This window comes from Perkinsus marinus (assembly GCF_000006405.1).
Source record: "Perkinsus marinus ATCC 50983 genomic scaffold scf_1104296955952, whole genome shotgun sequence".
Taxonomy (NCBI): domain Eukaryota; phylum Perkinsozoa; order Perkinsida; family Perkinsidae; genus Perkinsus; species Perkinsus marinus.
In genome coordinates this window covers 1-2,454 of record NW_003207638.1, presented here as the reverse complement: position 1 = coordinate 2,454, position 2,454 = coordinate 1, and the positions used below count along the sequence as shown (strand labels likewise).

Below are 2,454 nucleotides of genomic sequence, written 5' to 3'. Positions count from 1 at the left end.
TTTCACGGTACATAGTACATCTCTGCAGCGTAAATGCTACTGCTACTGCTACTGCTAACTGACATAAGAAGCTGTCCTATATGCTTCTCATGTCTCCGGGTGTCAGCGTGGGATTGCGGTGCAGTTGTTCGGCAGCGATGTCCACCAATGTTGAAGGAATTGTCGTCGACCGACACTTGTAAGTCTTCCACGGATAATCGTGTCCACGCCACTCGCTTGCAGACCTACCGCAAGCCTTATGACCGTAGAAGAAGGCTTTGTGATTTTGCTTGAGGCCACGCTGGACAACTAAGATGTGGTTCACAGGACAGAGATCATCGGGCCAACCCCGCCAGGTAGCTTGACGCCGGGTTGCGCGGGCAGCTTCGCGGATAGGATCAGCATTAGAGTGGCGTCTACGGTGCAGTTCCTGGCGTCCACGATGCTCCTTGCTACTCTTCACTCGATATAAGAAGGGCTTATCCACCAGATAAGTTGCCAGCACATCATCAATATCTCCACGTATGGTACAGAAAGCTTCTGGCTCCCATCGCTCGTTCTCAGGAGAGGCGTAACCAGCAGAAGCAGTATCGCCGCTTGGAGTATCATCTCCGTCGGAATCGGTGGTGGTATCGCTGGGGCAATCATCGTCCAATAGGCTCTCTTCTGAAGAATCTGAACCTGCACTGCCATTTACTGAAGGAAGGTCACCAGCGCCATCCGGATGATCTTCCGTGAGTACCTAGAATGATATAGTTTTAACACTGCCGGCATAGCCTTACGTCTGTACATAATACCGATGGAGCAGGTTCGGGAGAAAGTTCCTCTCCGTCGTGCGCCTCTGTATGAGAGAGCAGTGGACGCTCGATGTCGATGTGAGTGGATGGAGGCGCATGTAGGTTGGTCACAGAAACATCGCTCGCAGCACGTTCAGGGTCTTGTTGGTAGGCGTCGGCCTGCCCATGCACTCGCATGCGGCGGATGTGGTCCACAGATTCAGATGGGTTCATTTTCATTATTTCACGGAATCCGGAAGGATTGGTCTTCGACATCTCAATGAACGTGTTGACATGCGCGTCCTGGATTCTTCTTTGCTCTCCACTGTCTCCTGAACCAAGAGTACGGCCTAGCAGACTAGTCTGCACTGCATTGACAACAATATTAATTAGTTCATCACATACCCGCTCAGTAGCACGAGCTTCATAGCCGTCTAGCATCTTCTTGACATCGGCGGCACTCACCTCGTACACTGCAGAGGAGGTAGGAGTTTGTCCAGACCCTGCATTCCCGCTAGAAGAACCTTCCTGGATCCGACTCGGTGAAGAAGGCCGACTTGAGCATGATGAGACCTGTCGATCGTGCAGAACCTTCAGTCTGTCATGCTCGCGACAGAACTCATCGAACTTCTTAGCCGATGGAGAGAACACGAGCTTTTTAGTGAGCCGCTCTGTGCCTACCCATTTAGTGTATACTTGATTTGAGCTTCCAATACGCGTGAACATCGTATATAGAACGCCAAAAAGCCAAGGCTCACGCAGCCTGCGTTCAATATCGATGTGCACTGTGTGTGGGCTCTTATATTCGTCATCCTTCGACAGATCAATAACAATGTACTTGAGCGTCGATCCCAGCAGTTTATGGCATGTCAGAGCTGCCCCTAACTCCACAGGCAAGTTTGTACAGGAGGGAGCCGACGGCTCACTACAAAAGGCTGCACTACAAAAGGCGAAACCAATTATGACGGCGTCATAATTGGTCACTGTCTGGGTGACCGGCTCTACAGTTATCTCTTGTCCGGTACGGTCGAGCTTAACTCGTATCACTGGGACCCTTGATAGCTCGCAGGCTTCGTCGAAGGCGCCATAATCGACTTGTTTTACACCCTCGACATTCAGCATCTCAGTGACTAGACCAAGGTCACCGTTACAGTAAGCACCTCGGCAGTTCTTCGTGAATACTATTCGGCATCCCAACTTCAGCTTGACGACGAGTGGAATGCCAATCACACCAATATCTTCGTCTTCGGCCGGTGGTCTATGGTCGCTAATCCCGGCGTTGAACGTTACCGGAGTCCCAGGTATAGCACCTATATGTTGTTTGTTAATTCTGTTTGCGGTTCCTCGAGAGATAGTAACAGCTGTCCATTCTTCTTCGTGCTCACCCTCAACGTCCCGAATAGCAACTGCCAGTGCTTTTGCCGACTCGGATAGCTTCGTACCGGACTGCATTCCTCTTATTTCCGCAAGAAACTCCGTGAACGGGATATCAGGACCCTCGGCGGGGTATGGTAGGGGTCTACGTCCACGACGACCTGGGCGGATACAACCAGTGATAGCCGATCCTCGATTGAAGGACTTCAAGAAGTAAGTCCTCAGCGGCATAAGCTTCCATATTTGACAGTCCCACACAGGTCCGACCTCGAGGTCTTTGTAGTCGCCATATCGCTCGGGATGAGCGTCCTGAAGTTGTAGTGGG

The 2,454-nt window shown here is 51.3% G+C and overlaps 1 protein-coding gene across 1 annotated transcript; it reads right to left on the bottom strand.

Annotated features, from left to right (window-relative positions):
* Positions 1 to 761: 761 nt before the first annotated feature.
* Positions 762 to 2,207, bottom strand: Pmar_PMAR027493 (hypothetical protein; the record flags this gene model as incomplete). Its single annotated transcript, XM_002775325.1, has 1 exon — positions 762 to 2,207. A coding segment is annotated over one exon (1,446 nt), but the record flags the coding sequence as incomplete, so codon positions are not given.
* Between the last annotated feature and the right edge of the window lie 247 nt (positions 2,208 to 2,454).